The sequence below is a fragment of the Zingiber officinale genome, chromosome 3B (assembly GCF_018446385.1).
Source record: "Zingiber officinale cultivar Zhangliang chromosome 3B, Zo_v1.1, whole genome shotgun sequence".
Classification (NCBI taxonomy): domain Eukaryota; kingdom Viridiplantae; phylum Streptophyta; class Magnoliopsida; order Zingiberales; family Zingiberaceae; genus Zingiber; species Zingiber officinale.
The window spans coordinates 58457519-58480342 of NC_055991.1; the positions used below are offsets into that span (position 1 = coordinate 58457519).

Genomic DNA, 22824 nt, shown 5'->3' on the forward strand with positions numbered 1-22824 from the left:
ATTTCCTTAATTCTTTTGCCATGTAAAGAAAAATTATTTTAATTAAAACAATTTTTCTTCTTTTAAACACAATGGCCGGCCACTTTAAAAAACAAAACAAGGAGAGTTTTAATTAATTAAAACTTCCTAATTTGTCTCCAGAAATTTTATAAAAATTTCTCCAATAATTTTTATCCCTTTTATGATTGGTTTATAAAAAGAAATTTCTATAATTTTAATTTTTCAACATGTGAATAATTTATAAAGAAGAGAAATAAAATATCCTTTCTAATCTACAAATAAGGAAAGAGATTTAATCTCTTTCTTTAATCTTTTGTAGAGACTTATAAAAGAGATATTTTAATTTTAATCTCTTCAATAAATTATATCTTTCACATAAGAAAATTTTAAAATTAAAATTCTTTTAAATTAAATAGGGCTGCCACCTAAGCTTGGGTTCAAGCTAGGGCCTACCACCCATGAACCAATGGTTTGGCCGGCCCTAGCTTGATCCTCAAGCTAGCTTGGCCCTCAAGCTAGCTTGGCCGGCCCCTATAACATGGGTATGAAGGTGGGTATAGGTGGGTATAGTACTCTATAAATAAGAGGCTACGATAGGGACCGAGAGGAGGAATTGGTTTTGGTCTCCCGATAAAATTAAGCATCCCGTGTTCGCCCCGAACACACAACTTAATTTTATCAATAATAATTCATTCCACTAGAGAACTATTATTGAACTACCGCACCAATCCCAAATTACATTTTTGGGCTCCTTCTTATTATGAGCGTGTTAGTCTCCCTGTGTTTAAGATATCGAATGTCCACTAATTAAGTGAGTTACTGACAACTCATTTAATTAATATCTAAGTCCAAGAGTAGTACCACTCAACCTTATTATCATGTCGGACTAAGTCCACCTGCAGGGTTTAACATGACAATCTTTATGAGCTCCTCTTGAGGACATTATCAACCTAGTATCTCTAGGACACAGTTTCCTTCTATAATCAACAACACACACTATAAGTGATATCATTTCCCAACTTATCGGGCTTATTGATTTATCGAACTAAATCTCACCCATTGATAAATTAAAGAAATAAATATCAAATATATGTGCTTGTTATTATATTAGGATTAAGAGTACACACTTCCATAATAACCGAGGTCTTTGTTTCTTTATAAAGCCAGTATAAAAGAAACGACCTCAAATGGTCCTACTCAATACACTCTAAGTGTACTAGTGTAATTATATAGTTAAGATAAACTAATACCTAATTACACTACGACCTTCCAATGGTTTGTTCCTTTCCATTATGGTCGTGAGTTACTGTTTATAATTTATAAGGTACTGATAACATGATCCTCTGTGTGTGACACCACACACCATGTTATCTACAATATAAATTAATTGAACAACTACATTTATCATAAATGTAGACATTTGACCAATGTGATTCTTATTTCTAGATAAATGTTTATACCAAAAGCTAGGCTTTTAGTATACACTCTAACAATCTCCCACTTATACTAAAAGACTAAGCTGCCATATCTGCTGCCATACATCTGATTCCCAACCCTTCAACAAGTCCATCAAAAGCTCTCGCCTTAAGGACCTTAGTGAAAAGATCTATAGGTCATCATCTGATGCATTCTAGGCGGCAACAACTTCTCCTCGTTTATACGATTTCTCGTATTGGGTGGTACTTGCGCTCTATTGTGTTTACTTGCCTTTATAGACTTATGATTTCTTCGAGTTTGCTACTGCACCAATATTATTACAATAAATTGTAATAATCTTTGGACAAACCAGAAATCATATCTAAATCTATCTTGAGGTTATTGAATCATTCAGCTTTTATGGCTACCTCAGAGGCTTGCCATATACTAAACTTCTATGGTGAAGTCCAGAAAAACACCTATGATTATCACTCTTCCATAGTTATGACTTTACCTCCTAAAGTAAACACAAAACCCCGAGGTTGACTTATTATTGTCCCTATCCGATTGGAAGTCAAAATCCATGCAACTCACAAGGACCAAATTAACTGGCTTGTAAGCTAGCATATAATCTCTAGTACATCTAAGGTACTTCAATATATGCTTTACTGCAGTCCACTGTCCTTGTCCAGAGTTACTTTGATATCTGCCAACTATGCCCTTGGCAAAACAGATTTCTTATCTCGTGCATAGCATTCATTAGGCTTCCGACAGCCGAAGCATAAAGAACTGCCTTTATTTCCTTTATCTCCTTTAATGTCTACAGAGACATATCTTTAGATAAAGTTACTCCATCCTGAAAAGGTAAGAAACCTTTCTTGGAGTTTTGCATGCTTTAAAACGAGCAAGGATTTTTCCGATGTATGAAGCTTGGGATAAGTAAAATATTCTTTTCTTGCGATCCCTTATTACTTTGATCTCAAGAATATATACATTCTCCCAAGTCCTTTATATCTAATTGTTTGGACAACCATACCCTTACTTCTGACAACATTTTGATATTGTTTCCAACTACCAAAAATGTTATCTACGTATAGTACAAGAAATACCACCACGCTTCCATCACACCTTTTGTATACACAAGACTTATCCGGTTACTAAATAAATCCATAGGTCTGAATTACTTTGATAAACCGGATGTTCCAAGACCTTGAAGCTTTACCTCAGTCCATAGACTGATTGAGCTTTACACAAGATGCTCCTAGCCCTTTGCAATGAACCCTTCTGGTTGCTTTATATGGATGCTTTCTTCAAGACTTCCATTAAGGAATGCTGTCTTGACATCCACTTGCCAAATAGATAAAAGAATCCGGATAGACTTGAGCATGGCTACCAGTGAAAAAAGTTTCCTTTTTCATCAAGCTTTGCTTTGAAGGTTTCAACCTTCCTGTCTATCCCTCTTTTTCTATTATAGACCTTTTACACCCAAAGGCTTTTACACCACTTGGTGGTTCTATAAGCTTCCAGATTTTATTAGAATACATATATTCTAATTCTATTATTCATTACTCTTTGCCAAGATGCTGCATATTTATCTTGGAGTGCTTCGTCATATATCCGGAGATCAGGTTTATGTCCTTCAGGGATCGAGTCCAAAAACTCTCCCAAAACATGAACCTATTTAGGTTGCCTAACAACCCTCCCACTATGACAAGACACTTTATGCAATTGTGTATCATTTGTGATACGTGTTGCAGTTTTCTTGTGGTATCTTATCTTGTACAGTTGGTACTAGGTTAGACATGTCCTTTATTATTTGCTTAAGAACAAATTTACTTATGAGCACGTGGTTCATTATATAGTCCTTTTCTAAAAATCAGTCATTGATGCTAACAATGACCTTCTGATTTTTAAGACTATAAACCTACTTTTGTTTATCTAGGATAACTTACAAACAAGTGAACTCCTATCCAACTTATCATTGTCTCTCTTTAACATATGTGCTGGATTACCCGAATCCGAATATGCTTCAAAATAGGTTTTCACCTATTCAGCAATTCTATATGAGTAGAGAGTTCTAACTTGGAAGGTACTATGTTCACTTTCGTTTTCAGAGTTTATCCTTAAAACAAATTTGGTAATTTTCTGAATAACTCATCATCTATCTAATTATTCCATAAGAGTCCTTTACCTTCTTTCTACTACACCATTCTGTTGGGGTGTACCAGATGCAGTTAGTTGGGATTGAAATCCAACTTTTGATAAGTGACTCCTAAAATCTCTCAAGAGGTACTTGCCACTACGATATTCCATAGTGACTTTTTACTTTAACATTTCTCCGCATCAACCTTGTACTCTTTGAACTAATCAAAGTACTTAGTTTTGCGGTACATTAAGTAAATTTATTTGTATCTTGAATGGTTGTCTATTAAATAGACAAAATATTCAATACTACCTCTTGTCTGGATAGTCATAGGATCACACAAATCAGAATGAACCGTTTTCAACATATCTTTGACTCCATACCCCTTGGACTTAAAAGCTTCTTGGTTATTTTCCTTCCAAGTAAGACTCGTAGGTTGGAAAGATTTCCACTACCAATGAACCCAAAAGTTCATCAGCTACCAATGAATCCTACTCAAGTATAACCTAGCTTTAGATGCCAATGATATAATTGGTTCATTTCCGAAGGTTGCTTTTTCTTAAAATTAGAAGATGTGTTACTAATTTCCATTTGTTGCATCGTGGGAGTTTATTGGATTATAAATTGTCAACCATCATACCAGAATAGATAACTTTCCTATTTTTCTTGATAACAACTTTGTTATCAAAATAGACATAATATCTATAATAGTTTAGAAACTGAAATAAGGTTCTTTCTAAACTTGGTACGTAAAGACAATTACTTAAAATCCATATTTTATTCTTATCAAAGGATAAACATCTCCCACTGCAACAGTTACCACTTTTACAGTAGTGCCCATGTGGACGGTGATTTACCTTTCATTTAGTTGTCGGGTTTCCTGGAACCCTGAATTGCAGACATGATTAATGGCATCTTGTATCTACACTCCAGGTTCTGGTAGATAACACCACTAGATATGTTTCAACTAATGAATTAAATACACCTAAATTATTCTTAGTTCTAAGAAGACAGTCTACCTTAATGTCCAAGTCCTATTTCCAATCATTACAATTGGGACTACTAAGTCTTTTTCTGTAGTATGACTACTAGGGATTGACAAACATCCTAAGAATCACAAAAACATTTGGTCAAGATCAACTCCTTAAAATCTCCATGAATTTTGTGTATACAAAATCGAAGAGGAGATTTTATTCATTAATTTTATTATCTCGTCAACTTTACTTTATGACGAATAAAATTAATAGTTGATCTTTCTTTGATCAAATATTTGGTCAAAACTCTTTGAATTTAAAATAACATTGATTCCTCAAACAATATTATTTAAATTTACCAACACCTCAAACACCGTGAATTTTGCATGCCACGTTAGTGTGGACGTATACAAATTCAACATTTGTAAAGGAGGGTTTTACCCATTAACTATCTTGTCAACGTATCTTTATGACAAATAAAATTATCTCAAACACCGTTAATTTTGTATGCCACGTTAGTGTGGACATATACAAAATCAATCATTTGTAAGAGGGGTTTTAACCCTTTAATTTTATTATCTTGTCAACCTAGTTTTATGACAAATTAATAGTTGGTTTCATTTGGTCACACAAATAATAGCAGTGACTCCGATGGGGAGGATACTATTAGATGTGTCTAAGTGTACACCATTACTTGACACTAAGTCCATTAATAAGATTATGCCCCTTCCGTTGGGGAAGATCACACGCTCTTAATTAACTTCCTATAGTCATCCAAAAATGGAAGTCTATTCTAGTGATCCACAAACAAGCTCATCCGTTATGGAGGAAGGCACTCAGAGCCAACGTGTAAGCTTGACTTACAAACCAGTAATGGAGACCATGGGATTTATTTAAAAATCCCTCTCCCACTTAGTTATTTATAAACGAGGAATTTTAACTATGCTAGCCTACTAGTCATGTATACTAACATGCACACACAGCACAATATAAAAGCAATAAATAGAAAATCTAATTTTCAACTATTATGGCTTTTATCTCTAGTTGTCCTCCGTGTGTTGTCATCTCAAGCTGCTGCCATATTTGGCCACCGCCACCGGGTCTAGCTGTCGCATTCATCTTGCTCCTAGTTCCGTTGCGCCTCTGGTCCTTAGAAGGTTCCACGCTTTGCAAGATTTGATCCGCGACATAAATAGAATTTTACATTTTGATCCTATATTCCATAAAAGGAATGTACATGTATCTAGATCAAAAATAAAATCCTAATAAAACTAAATACAGCTCCTGCTGTATTTTAATACAATCATGCACATACAATAAAATGCCCTTGACATGTCCAAGGGTCCAATCACACACATAATAACTATAAGCCATAATAGTTGGATCCTACATCCACAAAGTTAGCACATCCTACTATTATCCTGCCTAAATTATGTATGACATGTGCATGATTAAACTAATACCAAATACACAGAGGCAAAACCCTAGCTCTGATACCAATTGTTGGTTGCTACTCGGAAAGCCTAGAGGTTCCATTGTACAAAAATTTTGTACAAAGGTCTGAACCTTTTCCTAGCTACCATGTGTTCTTTTAAATTAAATTTTGGATCGCCTGCGGAACTTAACACGTTTGATCCAAAACTTAATCTATTTGTTCTTTTAGGTTTTGACTTGGATCTCCTGCGGAACTTAACACGTTCGACCCAAATCACCTTAAGTTATTAATTCCATTAAATATTAATTTCCATAATTGGTTCCCAGTACTGACGTGGCGAGGCACATGGCCTTCTTGGATATGGGAGCAACCACCACCGACTAGACAAAACCTTTTATAGAAATCTAATATTTAATTTCCTAAAATAACTTTAGGTTAACCGAAAAGAACAATCAAATCACAAGGAAAAATAAAACAAAAGAACACAACTTTGAAAAACATATTCGAAATACTAGAATCGTAAACCTCTTGTATTTGGTATTATTTCCATAAATAACTAGCATGATGCGGAAAGAAAAATTACTAGTTATACCTTTTAGAAAGACCTCTTGATCTTCTACCGTATTCCTCTTCTAACCTCGGACGTTGTGTGGGCAACGATCTTCCGAGATGAGAAACCACCAAGCACCTTCTTCTTCTCCTAGCTAGGTTCGGCCAATCACAAAGAAGCTTCACCAAGGACGAAGAACAAAACACCAACCAAACTCCAAGGGATACAAGCTTTCTCTCCTTCTTCTTCTTCTTCTCCAAGTAGTATCCGGCCACCACAAGAACTCCAAGCAAGAGATAAGTTTCGGCCACCACAAAAGAGGAAGAAAAGAAGAGGATGGCCGGCCACAATAATTTTCTTCAAGGATGAAGAATTTCGGCCACCACCAATGCTCCAAGGGATGCTAGAGACTAGACTTGCTTTCTCTCCTTCTTCTCCTTCCTTGATCCGGCCACAAACAAAAGCTCCACCAAGAAGATAGGTTTCGGCCAACAAGAGGAGAAGAGAGAAAGGGAAGGGCCGGCCACCACACCAAGGAAAAGAAGGAGGAAAAATAATAGAGGTTGTTCCCATGAAGGCACCCTCACCTCTTCTTTTATATTCCTTGGCCTAGGCAAATTAGGAAATTTAATTACAAAATTTCCTTAATTCTTTTGCCATGTAAAGAAAAATTATTTTAATTAAAACAATTTTTCTTCTTTTAAAACAATGGCCGGCCACTTTAAAAAACAAAACAAGGAGAGTTTTAATTAATTAAAACTTCCTAATTTGTCTCCAGAAATTTTATAAAAAATTTCTCCAATAATTTTTATCCCTTTTATGATTGGTTTATAAAAAGAAATTTCTATAATTTTAATTTTTCAACATGTGAATAATTTATAAAGAAGAGAAATAAAATATCCTTTCTAATCTACAAATAAGGAAAGAGATTTAATCTCTTTCTTTAATCTTTTGTAGAGATTTATAAAAGAGATATTTTAATTTTTAATCTCTTCAATAAATTATATCTTTCACATAAGAAAATTTTAAAATTAAAATTCTTTTTAAATTAAATAGGGCCGGCCACCTAAGCTTGGGTTCAAGCTAGGGCCGGCCACCCATGAACCAATGGTTTGGCCGGCCCTAGCTTGATCCTCAAGCTAGCTTGGCCGGCCCCTATAACATGGGTATGAAGGTGGGTATAGGTGGGTATAGTACTCTACAAATAAGAGGCTACGATAGGGACCGAGAGGAGGAATTGGTTTTGGTCTCCCGATAAAATTAAGCATCCCGTGTTCGCCCCGAACACACAACTTAATTTTATCAATAATAATTCATTCCACTAGAGAACTATTATTGAACTACCGCACCAATCCCAAATTATATTTTTGGGCTCCTTATTATTATGAGCGTGTTAGTCTCCCTGTGTTTAAGATATCGAATGTCCACTAATTAAGTGAGTTACTGACAACTCATTTAATTAATATCTAAGTCCAAGAGTAGTACCACTCAACCTTATTATCATGTCGGACTAAGTCCACCTGCAGGGTTTAACATGACAATCTTTATGAGCTCCTCTTGAGGACATTATCAACCTAGTATCTCTAGGACACAGTTTCCTTCTATAATCAACAACACACACTATAAGCGATATCATTTCCCAACTTATCGGGCTTATTGATTTATCGAAATAAATCTCACCCATTGATAAATTAAAGAAATAAATATCAAATATATGTGCTTGTTATTATATTAGGATTAAGAGTACACACTTCCATAATAACCGAGGTCTTTGTTTCTTTATAAAGCCAGTATAAAAGAAACGACCTCAAATGGTCCTACTCAATACACTCTAAGTGTACTAGTGTAATTATATAGTTAAGATAAACTAATACCTAATTACACTACGACCTTCCAATGGTTTGTTCCTTTCCATTATGGTCGTGAGTTACTGTTTATAATTTATAAGGTACTGATAACATGATCCTCTGTGTGTGACACCACACACCATGTTATCTACAATATAAATTAATTGAACAACTACATTTATCATAAATGTAGACATTTGACCAATGTGATTCTTATTTCTAGATAAATGTTTATACCAAAAGCTAGGCTTTTAGTATACACTCTAACACCTGCCCCTCATGATGAGGCCGCGGGCAATATAGAACCTACGACCGAAGCTGAAGTGGAGGGTCGTTCGGCCGATGATGTGCCGCTACGCACTCGGAAACGGAGGCGACCAGAATCCGCACCAGCCTCTACACTTGATGAGCCACAACCTGAGCGGGGTGCAGATGCGCCGGTGCTGTCCAGAACAGTTTCCCTCGAGAGTACCCCGACCCCTCAGGATTCTCCGAGGGCCAGCTTGGAGGTGCCGCCGTCCAGCCCTTCAAGGACTCGACGACGTATCAGGTGTTTAGGCGAGCTACCCTCCTCTTCTGCTGGTGGGCCGTCTCAGAGCGGGCCGAGCGGCCAGAATTTACTTAAAATCGTTTTGCGCCTCCCTTCGGAGGCGTACATGGCTGCTGTTGATCGGCCGGTGTTTCCTGAGCAGATGATCACCCTGACGGGCCCTCTCGCACAAGCTTGGATAGATGCTCGGAGTCGGATAGCCAAGTTGACTCCCGGGCAGCTCGGCGACAGCAACCTTCAATCAGCCACCGGGGTATACCTCCTCCCCCCCCCCCCTCTTCTCTCCCCTATTTGAAGTTTTTTAACCTGTTCACGTATCGCCATTAGCGATCGGTTGGCTGAACTGGAGGAGGAACTGAAGCAACAAAAAGCAGCGGGGGACACCAGGCAGTCAACGGCCGCTTTAGAGAAAGCCAAAAAATCGTTGGAAGCCGAACGGAAACGAGCTAATGATTTGGCGAGCAAGGTCGTTCGGCTTGAAACGATGATTAAACAACGAGACAAGGAGATCAAGATGGCGACCACTCGGAAGCAACAGGCCATCAATGATATGGACCACATGAAGGTGGAGATCTGGGGGCTGGAGCAACGCATCAAGGACCTGGATGCTCTGCTGGCCACCGAGAAGGAGAGCCGCTCGGCTGATCTCCAAAGATTCGATGGAGACTTGAAGGATCTCCAAGCTGCTAGCGACGCTGCCCATGCCACGCTCAAAGAATATCAAGAGGGGGAGTCGGCCCGCTCGGACGAAGTGAGGAAGGCGTTCCTCCGTTCGGAAGACTTCGGAGAGAAGTTTACCGACAAGATATCCCTCACGTTCGAGGAGGCAATCAAGGCGGCGGTGGGCTATCTGAAGACCAAAGGTCACCTGCCTGCCGATCTGTCCATCCCCCTCGAGGATCTAGCGGGTGTGATGGACACCATCCCCGACGCTCTTTTTGATTTTGACGTGTGAGGAGAGCTTTTATAAACTTCTTTGTATTCCCGCCGTTCGGCCCTACTTATCGCTGTAGTGACCTTTTTTGGCTTGCATAATAGATAATTTTCTGTTCCTCTCATCTTTTATGTTGGCCAGGCATTTTTTCCCCCATCGCGACTAAGTGTTCTTTAAAACTCTCCCGCTCGGTACCTTGCTATACTAGGCAAGCAAATTGTCTTCAATGTATTTCATAATGCAACTGAGTAGCCGTTCGGTGCACGGACATCGCTCGTTCAGTTGCTCGCATTTTTAATTCCGATTAACCATCTTTTGCTTCGCGCCTCACCTCAGGGGTTTTTGCTGGATTTTCGCAAGGTCTTCCGCTCAGGCATTTAGAGACGCCGGCTCGTCTCTCGATATTTAACGTCGGAGCTCGACGGCGCGGATATTTATAGTCGGTCGGCGCGGCTCTCGATCTTTAACGACGGGGCTCGTCGATTCGTCCGCTCGGATTATTTATAGACGCCGGCTCGTCTCTCGATATTTAACGTCGGAGCTCGACGGCGCGGATATTTATAGCCGGTCGGCGCGGCTCTCGATCTTTAACGACGGGGCTCGTCGATCGTCCGCTCGGATTTTATAGGCGTCGGCTCGTCTCTCGATATTTAACGTCGGAGCTCGGCGGCGCGGATATTTATAGTCGGTCGGTGCGCTCTCGATCTTTAACGACGGGGCTCGTCGATTCGTGCTCGGATTATTTATAGACGCCGGCTCGTCTCGATATTTAACGTCGGAGCTCGACGGCGCGGATATTTATCGGTCGGCGCGGCTCTCGATCTTTAACGACGGGGCTCGTCGATCGTCCGCTCGGATTTTATAGACGCCGGCTCGTCTCGATATTTAACGTCGGAGTTCGACGACGCGGATTTATAGCGGGTCGGCGCGGCTCTCGATCTTTAACGATGGGGCTCGTCGATTCGTCCGCTCGGATTTTATAGACGCCGGCTCGTCTCTCGATATTTAACGTCGGGCTCGCGGCGCGGATATTTATAGCGGTCGGCGCGGCTCTCGATCTTTAACGATGGGGCTCGTCGATTCGTCCGCTCGGATTATTTATAGACGCCGACTCGTCTCGATATTTAACGTCGGAGCTCGGCGCGGATATTTATAGCGGTCGGGCGGCTCTCGATCTTTAACGGACGGGCTCGTCGATTCGTCCGCTTCGGATTATTTATAGGCGCGGCTCGTCTCGATATTTAACGTCGGGCTCGTGGCGCGGATATTATAGCGGTCGGGCTCTCGATCTTTACGACGGGCTCGTCGATTCGTCCGCTCGGATTATTTATAGGCGTCGGCTCGTCTCTCGATATTTAACGTCGGGCTCTCGACGGCGCGGATATTATAGCCGGTCGGCGCGGCTCTCGATCTTTAACGACGGGGCTCGTCGATTCGTCCGCTCGGATTATTTATAGACGTCGGCTCGTCTCTCGATATTTAACGCGTCAACTCGGCGGGCGGATATTATAGTCGGTCGGCTCGATCTTTAACGACGGGGCGCGTCGATTCATCCGCTCGGATTATTTATATTCGCCGGCTCGTCTCTCGATATTTAACGTCGGAGCTCGACGGCGCGGATATTTATAGCAGGTCGGCGCGGCTCTCGATCTTTAACGACGGGGCTCGTCGATTCGTCCGCTCGGATTATTTATAGACGCCGGCTCGTCTCTCGATATTTAATGTCGGAGCTCGACGGCGCGTATATTTATAGCCGGTCGGTGCGGCTCTACGGTTTAACGTCTGGGCTAGTCGGGCTTCCAGGCTAACTCCTTACCAGGTCGAGCGACCTTGTCCTTCACAACTTATCTCGTGCTTGAACAGGTTTTATGCCCGGCTGAACGGCACGGGTCATTTTGCTCGCGCATCTAAATGCATGCCCCTCCTGGCCGATCGGTTCAAGGGGCCTTCGCTATTCGGGCGCATGGCTCGGATAATCCATATGCCCCTTTCACCCAGCGTGGAGAACGTACTCCTGGCCGAACGGCTCAGGGTCTGCTTCGTTGAGCATTTTGGCTCGGATAATTTACCTCCGTCCGAACGGGACGGGGCCTTCGATTCTTGTTGACAATGCTTTATATCTGTTCTCTTGATTCTTCATTTCCGCATTTCCAGTATTCAGTCGAAAAAAAAAAAAGTACACTGGGTGATTTACAGTGATACACCTTTCACCCCGCTCGATAAGGCTGGAGATGGTTCGCGCTCCACGGTCTATCTAGCTGCCGACCGTCCTCGTCTTCCAAATAATACGCGCCCGAGCGGAGCTTTTCGATGATTTTGAAGGACACCCGGCTTCAAGCTTGCCGACGTCGGCCGGCGACTTTCTTCGACAAGGTCGCCGACACGAATGATCACGGGAATGACGCGGTTGTAGTTTTGCTTCATCCACGACGGTATGCCGAACGGACGCCTTTGCCCTCTCCTCTTCTACCAAATCCAGCTCCATGTTCCTCCTTTCGGCGTTGTCATCATCGTAGCTCTAGATCCGGGCGGACTCGACGCCGACTTCAACCGGAATGACAGCCTCACCTCCGTATACCAAATGGAACGGTGTGACTCCTGTCCCTTCTTTTGGCGTCGTTCGGATGGCCCACAAGACGCTCGGCACTTCATCCGGCCAACTCCCTCCCAAATGGTCGAGCCGAGCGCGCAGAATACGAAGAATTTCCCGGTTGGCGACTTCAGCTTGACCGTTGCTCTGAGGATAGGCCACGGACGTGAAATGTTGCTCAATGCCGTAGCTTTTGCACCAATCCTCTAACATCTTCCCTGTGAACTGCCGCCCGTTGTCGGACACTAGTCGGCGAGGGATGCCGAACCGATAAATGATGTGTTGCCAGATGAATTTTTTAACCATTTGTTCAGTGATCTTTGCCAGCGGCTCGGCCTCCACCCACTTGGAGAAATAGTCTACCGCCACTAGTAAGAATTTCCTCTGCCCGGCCGCCATCGGAAATGGACCCACAATATCCATTCCCCATTGATCGAACGGACATGAGACGATTGATGCCTTCATCTCCTCTGCCGGTCGATGGGAGAAGTTGTGATACTTCTGGCACGAAAGGCAGGTAGCTACTGTCCGAGCGGCATCTGTTTGTAAAGTTGGCCAAAAGTATCCGGCCAAGAGGATCTTCTTGGCCAACGAGCGCCCGCCCGGATGACCCCCGCATGATCCTTGATGTACTTCCTGGAGGATGTAAGCTGAGTCCTCCGAGTTTACACATTTCAGCAAAGGGCGCGAGAAAGCTTTCTTGTAAAGATCTCCTTCTGAGGAGCCGGGCTGCATATTCATCGGATGGTGTGGTGCCCGAACGGAGGAATTCTATAATAGGCGTCCTCCAGTCACTTGGAAACGTGAGGCCTTGCATCCGGTCGACATGCGCCACCAGCAGTATTTTTTCAATTGGTTGCTGAATGGCGACCGGCGTTATTGAGCTTGCGAGTTTGGCTAACTCATCGGCCGCCTGGTTCTCCGTTCGGGGAATCTTCTGAATAAGCACCTCTCGGAAAGTAGCTTTGAGTTTTTCAAAGGCCTCAGCGTAGAGTTTAAGCCGAACGCAGTTGATTTCAAAGGTGCCGGAAAGTTGCTGAGCGGCCAACTGTGAATCCGAATAAAGTGTCACCCGACCGGCTCCCACATGCCGTGCTGCCTGCAATCCGGCTATAAGGGCCTCATACTCTGCTTCATTGTTAGTAGCTTTGTAATCTAGCCGGACGGATAGGTGCATCTTTTCTTCCTGAGGTGAGAGTAGTAATATTCCGATCCCACTTCCGAGCCGAGTGGAGGATCCATCCACATATATTCTCTACATAGCTTCCGGCTCTGGCCTTTGCACTTCGGTCACAAAATCAGCCAAGGATTGGGCTTTGATCGCCGAGCGGGGCTGATATTGGATGTCAAATTCACTTAATTCTGTCGTCCACTTGATAAGCCGTCCGGACGCTTCTGGATTCAACAGTACTCTTCCGAGTGGACTGTTCGTCCGGACAATGATGGTGTGAGCCAAGAAATACGGTCGAAGGCGCCGAGCGGCTAGAACCAAAGCAAAGGCCAACTTCTCGAGCCCGGTGTAACGAGATTCAGCATCTTTTAAAATGTGGCTTAGAAAATACACCGGCTGCTCTTCACCGCTTGCCCTCACAAGTGCTGAGCCTACAGCATGCTCAGTTGACGACAAATAAATATAAAGTGACTCACCCCCGATCGGCTTGGCTAGCACTGGCAGAGAATTAAGATCTTCGAACGCTCGGTCACATTCTTCATCCCACTGGAACTTAGTAGCCTTGCGCAGGATCTTGAAGAATGGAAGGCTCCGGTCGGCGGTTTTGGAGATGAATCTGGACAAAGCAGTTATCCGACCGGTCAACCTCTGCACTTCTCTTGTATTTCTTGGGGGCGGCATGTCTTGCAGAGCTTTCACCTTGCTAGGATTTGCTTCGATTCCCCGCTCGGTCACTATGTACCCCAAGAAACGCCCTCCTTTTGCTCCGAACAGGCACTTCTGGGGATTTAGCTTGACTCCATATTTGCGCAGTGTTCGGAAGGTTTCTTCCATATCCTTGAAAAGATCAGCCGCTCGTACGGATTTGATAAGAATGTCGTCCACATAGACTTCCAGATTACGCCCAATCTGCTCCTTGAACACTTTGTTCATCAAGCGTTGATAGGTGGCCCCGGCATTCTTCAATCCGAACGGCATCACATTATAGCAATATGTGTCGTCGGCCGTTACGAAGCTTACTTTTTCTTGATCTTCCCGGGCGAGCGGCACTTGATGATATCCTTGATAGGTGTCAAGCATGCAAATTAATTCGCAGCCGGCCGTAGAGTCCACCAGCTGATCTATCCGGGGGATAAAAATCTTTGGGTATGCTTTGTTTAGTCCCGGAAGTCGATGCAGACTCTCCACTTGCCGCCCGGCTTGGAGACTAATACTACGTTAGCCAGCCAGCTCGGGAACTGCACTTCGCGTATGTGGCCGGCCTCCGAAGTTTTTCTACCCGGATGATGGCGTTCTGCTCGGCACTGAAATCCCTTTTCCTCTGCTTCACTGGTCGAGCGTCCGGTCGGACATGCAATTCATGCTGCGCCAGGCTCGACGAAATTCCGGGCAACTCATGTGTCGACCAGACGAAGACATCATGATTTCGTTGGAGGCATTGGATCAGTTCCTCCTTCTGCTCCTCCTCCAGATCAGAGGCGATAAAAGTCGTGGCCTCCGATCGGGTCGGGTGGATCTGAACCTCCTCCTTTTCATCATAAATTAAAGCAGGAGGTTTCTCGGTGATGGCATTTACCTCGATTCGAGGTGCCTTCCGAGCAGAGTTAGATTCTGCTCGGACCATCTCGATATAGCATCGTCGAGCTGCTAATTGATCTCCCCGTACTTCTCCCACTTTGTCTTCGACGGGGAACTTCATCTTCTGGTGGAAGGTTGAGACGACTGCTCGGAATTCGCTAAGCGCCGGTCGTCCCAAAATGACGTTGTAGGACGAAGGAGAGTCGACCACCACGAAGTTTATTGTCCTGGTCCTCCTGAGCGGCTCTTCTCCCAGTGAGGTAGCCAGCCGAATTTGTCCGACCGGCTGAACTTCGTTGCCAGTAAACCCGTAGAGCGGGGTCGTCATGGGCAGCAGCTCGGCTCGATCAATTTGCAGCTGATCGAATGCCTTCTTGAATATGATGTTGACCGAGCTCCCTGTGTCAACAAATATGCGGTGAATAGTGTAATTTGCTATTACCGCTTTAATGAGCAGAGCGTCGTCGTGGGGCACTTCAACTCCCTCTAAGTCTCCGGGCCCGAAAGTGATTTCCGGTCCACTTGCCCGTTCTTGGCTACAGCCGACTGCGTGGATCTGCAGCTGCCGGACGCCCGCCTTTCTGGCTCGGTTGGAGTCTCCTCCGGTCGGCCCACCAGCAATAACGTTGATCTCGCCTCGGGAAGTATTGCTTCTATTTTCCTCTTCCCGCGCGGACGGCCGGGACCGCTCTCTGGACGCTCGGCGATTCTCCTGTCTTGGAGATCGGTGCCGATCGGGCGTCTGGTGATGTTGCCTCTCGGTGCGGGTCCGGTCAGCTTCATGGGTCCTTTGTCTCCTGTCGATGGGAGGAGATCGTCGTTCGACTTTCCTGGGAACGGGATTTGCCACGAAGGGAAGACTTCGACAATCCCTCGTGTTGTGCGTATCCGTCTGGTGGAAGGAGCAGAACATAGGGGTCCACCTCTTCTTTGGTTTGGGTCGAGCGGCAGCCACTTCTTGTACGTGCGATCTGGCGTGGAGGGATCGAATTGCTTCGGCCCTCGATCCTTTGGGCGGCTGCTGAGCGACGTGCTGTTTCCGCTCGGCATGAATAAGTGCCCACTCGGTAGGAGTTTCCTTTTTCTGGGCGGCTTGCGCTTCTTCCACGTTTATGTATTCGTTGGCCCGATGTAACATATGATCATAATCTCGGGGCGGCTTTCGGATCAGCGACCGGAAGAAGTCCCCATCCACCAGGCCCTGAGTGAAGGCATTCATCATCGTCTCTGATGTGGCCGTTGGGATATCCATCGCCACTTGGTTGAATCGCTGGATGTAAGCTCGAAGCGATTCTCTCGACTCTTGCTTGATGGCAAATAAGCTGACACTTGTCTTCTGATAACGCCGACTGCTAGCGAAGTGGTGGAGGAAGGCCGTTCGGAAGTCCTTAAAGCTAGCGATGGATCCATCCGGCAGCCTCAGAAACCACCGTTGAGCCGATCCCGAGAGAGTTGTAAGGAAGACGCGGCACTTTACTCCATCTGTATATTGATGGAGCGTAGCTGTGTTATCAAACTTACCCAGATGATCATCCGGGTCCGTTGTTCCGTTGTACTCGTCGATCGTCGGAGGCACGTAGTGCTTGGGTAGAGGGTCTCGTAGAATAGCCTCCGAGAATTGGCGATTGATCCGCTCGGGAGATGAGTCCGCCCGGGGAGCTTTCCCTTTTCTGTCATCCCGCCTTGGCATTTCGTCTGAAGAAGAGCCTCTATCTCTCCGAGCTGGTGCGGCTTCAGGGGTGCGAAATAAGGCCCGGTGGAATGCGACGGTGGCTGGAGGTGCTTCCGCTCGGCCGCCCGACGCAGATGTTGCTTGTTGCTCCGGCCGTTCGGCCGCTGCTTTCTGTTTTAGTTCCACAAGTTTGGCGGCCCTTATCTCGACTAGAGCTTCGAGTTCTTCCGTCAAAAGCGCCACCGTGTGTTGTCGTCCAGCCTCGTCCATCGTTCTTGTTCGGATGCAGGTGCGTTCCCACAGACGGCGCCAATTTGATCATGTCCGAATCGTTGAACCAAAGGACGCTGGGCACGTGGCACGCTCCTAGTCGATGGAGTGAATCTCCGGCTGGTCGAACGAAGCTCCGGCGATCCTGCACAAGAGTCTAGGCAGGAAGGGGTTCCCGGCGACGACCCTCCGACGCTCAAGTCAGGTAAGTGGTGGAAAAAGTGGCTGCCAAGCTTGTATCATACGTACCTTTGGCGAAGCAATAGCCTCTTTATATAAGACGGAGAAGGAACTAATGCACGCCCACCGAGGTGCATACGTGTCAGCAACCCATACCCCGGTATGCACTTGTCAGAGAGCTTACCTGACACCATACTGCTACAGTCCGAGCATGTTCTTCGATGGGACAGCAGGACCCCCCGTTGCCAGACTAGAAGTATGGCATAGCCATACGACTTGACGGCTGTCAGAAGATGTCCCCGTCTTTTACCCACCGCCTGATCGGGACGCCCGGCATGCCGGGCGGGCGAAGAACGTCGTCCGGACGACCTTAATTCTTTGCGTCGGCCGGGCGGCACATCCTTCCGCTCGGTCATTATGCACTGCTTCATTTGAACGTCGGAACCCTGGTCCCTACCAGGGTGCCTTTTACTATCAGATTTCCCTTTCTTCCGAGTCCGGTCGGCTCGTCCTTTTCCGGCGAGCCACTGGACCCTTTGACCTCCCCTCAGCGTTGACTCCTTCTTATGGGGTTCCGGATTTTTACCGACGGATCAATACTTATAGAGGTAGTGACACAACCATGTTATTTATTATGTTCAGGACCTAGGGTTTTTGATACCTTATCTGATTTTGTGTACCTTTGATTTGGTTCATTGTCCTATGGTACACATTGTATATATATATGGATATTACTATGTTGTTCAGGATTTTTGCCATGCTCAGTGTCATGCACCATTCGCATGATTGCATGCTGCGCGATAGTCTGCTCCATTATTGTTGAGCACATCGTCAGTTTCATCTCTGTCGGTGCTCCGTTGGTCCGCTCATGGGTAGCGTGACTCAGCGTGGTAGCACGTTAGTTTGCTTGGTGGTGCTCCGTTGGGACGCTCATGGGTAGTGTACTGCAGTGTGGTAGCACGCCAGGATCCCTCCCCGTCATCATGTACTGGGAGATGAGAGCATTAAGCTCCCCCATTTATGATTTGGGGTAGGAGGATAGGTGTACTCCGACAGCATCCCGTCCACTCGGTCACTCATCATGAGCAGTGATGGCAGAGTGCACGGTTGTCACAACCCTACCCACTCGGTCTCACCATTGTGTGTGGATGGCTGACTGACGTCAGGGGTGACCATGACATTGACATCATGTGCATGATGCATTTATTGCTTGTGTTTGCTGCATTTACTTGCTGCATTTATATGGATGCATATGATTGACATGCATACAGGATTTATGACACTCTCGGTCTGACGACCCTGTTGTACTTTACCCTGGTCCTGATTAGTACAGTTTTCTCTTGCTTGTTTCAGTTGCATTTATCCTTTTTGTATTAGGAGACTGTACGCATGATTAGTGCTGGTTGTTATTTTCTTTATTATGCATATCAGTTGATACCCGCTGAGTGTTGGACTCACCCCCTCCTCCGTTGTTATTTTCAGGTTGATGTTGTCCGGAGAGTTCCAGTCGCTAGTCCCCTGCAATCTACGAGGACGTGTGTTGATCTTTTAGTTTTTCTTGTTTAGACTATGTTTAGACTTGTTCTGTTTTGATAATTTGGACTTGTATTAGTTTACCTTATAGATATTGTCAATGAGTTTTATTTGGATTTGTTTTACTACATGCCTGCCTAGACGGTAGAAGAGGTGAGTTGATTTTATCGTCGGATTTGAGCTTTATGGGTGTAGTGGAGTAGGACATCAGTTTTGTGCTTTATGGGTGTAGTTGAGTAGGGTTATTTTTGAGTCCTCTTATCACTATTCTAGTTTGTTAATTATTAACTGCGTGGTGATTGTATTATATTATTGTTATTGTTCCCGTCGTGTTGGTCGATGTATATGTGGCCCTGAGGGCATTGTAGAAGTTTCAGATTGTCACCCGTACAGGGGAGGTGCTGCCAAAATTTCTTCGAACAGGGGCTCCCCCGGGGCGTGACAATTTATTTGGTATCAGAGCCGAGTTGGCGATACTTGTTTGATTTTCGTGTTACGGCTTTTCGAGATTTATCTGATACCAATTTATTGGTATCAGAACAGGTTATGATACCTGCTTATGGCGTTCTGGATCTTTGGGTTAGCCCAAGTTTGCTAGTAAACTTGGGTAGTTATTTTTCGGATTTGTATGGATTTCCGTTGGTTTTCTTGTACGGAATTCCGAGGTAAAAAGGTAAAAAGGGGATTGTACAGCGACGGAACATCTCCAGACAGCAAATAGGTATGATGCTTATTTTATAATTGTTATGCTTGTAGTAATATCTGTTGTATAACTTAACAGATATGATGAGATCTACACGAATAGCTGCGAGGCGTGGTGTTGGACGGCCATGTACGAGGACCTTGGGATCTCTGGACTTGCCAGAGATGCCTACTAGGGTTGAGCATGTCAGTCAGAGACAGACTCAGGATAATGCGGGCACATCAGGCTCTCAGATCCAGATGGCTCCTTTAGAGGTACCTACCTCGGCTGTACCGACTGTACCCACTCCTACCGTATTTACGGTACCACCAGGGGTACTACCGGCATACCCCGCACCTGCTCCGACCCAGCCTACGACGTACCCGGCACCACCACCACCTGGACCTACCGTGTACCCGACACCAGTGGCACCTGTGCCACAAGTACCTACAGTATACCCAGCAGCACCTGCACCAGCGATACCGGTTGCTCCACATCTGGTACCACTACCTACCGTACATCCAGCCGCGACCACCTATGATGACCCTGCAGTGCCACCGACGGCATATGTTTCAGTTTATACAGCAGCACCGGGAGTACCTCCTCCGGTCTATTCAGCGGTACCACCTGTAGCACCAGCTCTAGTGTTTCCGTCAGTTCATGCAGCCGCCCCTACCCACCTCACTGACATTGTCGTGGCACAAGCTCGGATTCCAGCGTTGGCAGAGTCGATGAAGAGTCGATTTACACTCATCCAAGGAGACCTTGATCCGAGTGTGGCCCTGTCTTGGATTGAGATGATGGAGCGGACCTTCTTCTACATGGCTTGCTCCGAGTGGGAGAAAACAGAGCTGGCTGCTTTTCACTTATGGGACGAGGCCGACACTTGGTGGGTTACTCAGCGTTCCATCATCGGTGAGCAGAACATTACTTGGGTCAGGTTCAGAGAGATTTTTGAGAGCCGCTTCTTCCCATGAGCTTATCAGATGGCTCACCGACAGGATTTCCTGAGTCTACGATAGAACAACCGGTTGGTGACAGAGTACAATGCAGAGTTTGACATATTGGCCAGATTTTGTCTAGAGCTAGTTGCTGAGGGCAGTTCACGTATGCAGCAGTTTATTCAAGGGCTGGATGGACATTTACAAGTAAGGCTTGTCGGTTTTGGGAACACATCTTACCTGGAGACTTTGGACAGAGCCCTCATGATTGAGTCAGCTTAGCAGAGAGCGTTTCCGGACAGAAAAAGGAAACAACGGGGTCAGATATCTGGACAGATTCAGCAGCCACAGGCTACACAGCAGCATAGCGGGCGCAGTCGGCCAGATCAGGGTACTTCTGGGGTATTTCGTAGGCCTCAGAAGTCAGGGCAGTCTTCCTCAAGACGTTTCTGGTCTCCACACCAGAACCGGAAACAACCCACCAGCGACATTCACTGTTTCAGATGTGGGACCAGAGATCACATCACCCCAACCTACTCTTTGGGACAGCCAGTTTGCTTTTATTGCAAACTTCCTGGGCACCAGAGTCGAGATTGCCCGCTGAAGGCTCAGCATACTGCTTCCGGAGTTACTGCTCAGGGAGGACAGCACAGTCAGTCAGGGGCTCGACGAGGAGGGCGGAGATTTCCACCCTCACACCACCAGCAGGGAACAGCTTCCCCTTCAGCAGCTGCATTTGGCATGCTCGGACAGGAGCACCCCAGTACTCCCATAGTACCCCAGAGCTCCATTCCGGGACCTCATTATCTGACTCAGGGGAAGTATCAGCTACAACCCCAGCCACAGGCTCAGTATCAAACGCAGTCCCAGCCATCGGTGCAGTATCAGTCGCCGCCCTCTCAGACTTCTCTGGCACAATATCCAACACCGCCTCAGTGGCAGGCTCCTGCCCAGACGCAGCAGTCGCAGGCTGCGTTACCATCTCTACTTTCGTCAAAGACTAGGCATATTCATGCGGTCACCAGAGAGGATGCGCAACGAGCCGACGGATCCATTTTCCACAATACGATTTCTATTTATGCCTTATCTGTAGATATACTGATAGATACTGGTAGCTCGCATTCTTTTATATCCCGTACTTTTATGCGGGAGATTGGTAGACTACCCACTTTCAGACTGCAGCGATTGACCGTCTCCCTACCGTCCGGTGATTCATTGGACATCACTCAGGAGGTCAGAGGTTGCCCGTTAGATTTTGACAACCTGATACTTACGGTAGATCTTTTAGTATTGGAAATGATCGATTTTGATATTATACTTGGCATGGACTGTTTGTCAGTATATCATGCCACTGTTGATTGCTAGACGAGGGTGGTCACATTCTGACCTCCGAACCAACCCTCGTGGGATTTCACTAACATCAGAGATGACGACATATCGATCATTTCGACGATTCAAGCTCAGAAGCTGCTGTCGCATGGTTGTCAAGGTTTTCTGCTATCTTTGATTAGTACTGACGACAACAGTAGTTTGCAACTCTCCGATGTGCCAGTAGTCCGAGAGTACCCAGATATATTTCCAGAGGAGCTACCAGGTTTGCCTCCCAGAAGGCAAGTAGAGTTCGCTATTGAGCTAATTCCGGGGACCGCGCCGGCATCGAAAGCTCCTTATCGTATAACACCAAAAGAGTTGAACGAGCTGAAGGTTCAACTCCAGGAGCTTTTAACAGAGGATTTATTCACCCTAGTGTTTCTCCATGGGGTTCTCCAGTGTTATTTGTCAAGAAGAAGGATGGTACACTGAGATTATACATTGACTATAGACAGCTGAATGCACTGACCGTCAGAAATAAGTACCCCTTACCACGGATCGAGGATTTATTTGATCAACTCAGAGGTACATCAGTATATTCTAAGATTGATCTGCGATCCGGGTATCATCAGCTAAGAGTCAAAGAATCTGATATTTAGAAGACAATTTTCCGTACCAGGTACGGTCATTATGAGTTTTTGGTAATGCCATTTGGGCTTACCAATGCACCAGCGGTGTTTATAGACTTGATGAACCCCATCTTTCTGGAGTATCTAGATTAGTTCGTTGTTGTTTTCATCGATAACATATTGATCTACTCCCGTTTCGAGGAGGAACATGCACAGCATTTTCGCACAGTCTTGGAGACTCTTCGACGACATCAACTATACGCGAAGTTCAGTAAGTGTACATTCTGGCTATCTTCAGTCGGTTTTCTGGGACATGTGGTCTCGAGCAGAGGTATTTCAGTAGACCCTCAGAAGATCGAGGCTGTCACCAACTGGGAGTAGCCGAAATCAGTACAGGAGATCCATAGTTTTCTGGGGT

The 22824-nt window shown here is 45.3% G+C and overlaps 1 protein-coding gene across 1 annotated transcript in view; it reads right to left on the bottom strand.

Moving 5' to 3' along the window:
* LOC122054908 overlaps nt 1–21448 on the bottom strand; it is a 29450-nt gene extending 8002 nt beyond the window's left edge. The window contains exon 1 of the mRNA XM_042616325.1: nt 21137–21448. Within this exon, the coding sequence (XP_042472259.1) occupies nt 21137–21448 (312 nt within the window). The remainder of the gene's footprint in view (nt 1–21136) is intronic.
* Nucleotides 21449–22824: the final 1376 nt, after the last annotated feature.